This window comes from Triticum dicoccoides, chromosome 6B, assembly GCF_002162155.2.
Source record: "Triticum dicoccoides isolate Atlit2015 ecotype Zavitan chromosome 6B, WEW_v2.0, whole genome shotgun sequence".
NCBI lineage: Eukaryota > Viridiplantae > Streptophyta > Magnoliopsida > Poales > Poaceae > Triticum > Triticum dicoccoides.
Window position 1 is genome coordinate 90,052,736 of NC_041391.1, and position 1,781 is coordinate 90,054,516.

A 1,781-nucleotide genomic window follows, 5' to 3' on the forward strand; every position below is an offset into this window, starting at 1 on the left:
CATTTTAGTTTTTATAGTTTTTTTATTCCCGTCCACCCCGGACACGATTTGGGGTGCGGCCGCGCGGTGGGCGCACGCACGACCCAATGGACACAGTCGGACACGTGCGAACCCATCGGCGCCCCAAAGGGACAAATTCCGGTCAATCTGGACGTCCGTTTGGGGTCGCGCGGTAGAGTTGGCCTAAAGGAGGTGCTGCAATCTTTTGATAGTTTTAGGGTAGAGTGGATCAGGCGGCCTGCTAATGTTGCCACGCATAAGTTAGCTATAAAGTAGGTGTTGGTGATAATCTTTGTAAGGTTTGGATTGGGGCTCCCCAGACTTCATTCTCAATGTAATTTCGGATGACATTTCGAGCTATGGTTAAATAAAGTGGCAACGTTAACCTCAAAAAAAAAAACATCCCCGCGATCCACGAGATCCACGCGCCCTCCTCGTCTCGCCGGTCGGCATGTGTAGGTACGTACGGCTCTGCCTCTCGTCGTACTGAAATGACTAGGCAGGCAGGGAAAAAGTTGGCAGAATCCAATCGTTCCAGCATATGCCATGCTCGTGATCATGAGTTTTGCGTCCGACCTTGATGGCCGCTCCACAGCCACCAGTTTCGTTTCCATGGAAATTCCTTCAAGAGGCCACTGGATTGCTCTAGGACCTCGGCCTGCCTGACCACTGCTCTGCTCCTGTGAACTAATGCTAAGCCCGCGACTTAAAACACATGCTAAGCCCACGACCTAAACAGTAAACACGGACACTAATCTAACCCTCGCCGCTGTCCGCCTATATAAACCCCAGCAGCCCAGCCCATTCTTTGCATCTTTACTTGTGTTGTGTTGTGTCCCTCGTTGGCCGTAGCAGGCTAGCAGAAGCAGATCGATGGCGCTCTCTGGTCGCATGGCCGCATCCGCCCTCCTCCTGCTCCTCCTCCTCCTCGCCACAGGCACGTCCCGCCCAAGTCCCAACCCCGCTCTTCCCAGCGAGCGAGCGAGCTGTGGATGATGCTTAATTTGTCACTGTGGTTTCATTCATGTGCACTGCATGCAGAGATGGGGACGCCGACGAGGAAGGTGGCGGAGGCGCGGGACTGCCTGTCCAAGAGCCACAAGTTCAAGGGCGCGTGCCTCAGCAGCAGCAACTGCGCCAGCATCTGCCGCACCGAGAACTTCCCCGGCGGCGAGTGCAAGCTCGACTCCTTCGCGCGCAAGTGCTTCTGCAAGAGGGTCTGCTAGCTAGCCCTGCTCGCCCCCGGCCTGGCCGGCGCCGCGACGTCCGATGCTAGCTACTCCACATGTTGCTGGCATCGTGTGTCCCGTAATTTGTTCGTCAGTGTATGAGTTCATTCAGTACTTGTTCTTGTGTGTCCCGTGATAATAAAGTAGAGAATCAATCGGGGTCTCGATGGTCTAGTTGGCCGTAAGTCGTGTTTTTCTTTTGCTGCTTTCTGTGTGTGTGTGTGGGGTAATGTAACAAGGTCGCTGTTTCAGCATGGACGGACATGTGCAATGCATCTCTCTCTATCTCTGATTCGTCTGTTTGGTGCTACTAAACACAAAGAGAAATGCTATTGTTGTGACTCCTACATCTTCCCACCCTTTCCGCGGCCGGACATGATTGGTTGCTTCGAGGAGCTAAGGCCTAAGGCCCTGTTTCTCTTTTCAATACCCCTGTAAAAAATGCACACATGCGGCCGTCGTTTCACTTCCGGCTGGAATTTTGCACAGCGGCCAGTAAGCTACACGTGTAAGCAATACACCTCTGTTTTGAAATACATCCATTCCAAGCAC

General features: G+C 53.2%; 1 protein-coding gene across 1 annotated transcript; it reads left to right on the forward strand.

Moving 5' to 3' along the window:
- The first annotated feature begins 794 nt into the window (after window positions 1–794).
- On the forward strand, window positions 795–1,523 carry LOC119326641 (defensin-like protein CAL1). Its single transcript, XM_037600262.1, has 2 exons — window positions 795–937; window positions 1,042–1,523. Exons 1-2 carry the CDS (start codon window positions 874–876, stop codon window positions 1,224–1,226), a joined length of 249 nt encoding a protein of 82 aa, XP_037456159.1. The 5' UTR covers window positions 795–873; the 3' UTR covers window positions 1,227–1,523.
- The last annotated feature ends 258 nt before the right edge of the window (window positions 1,524–1,781 follow it).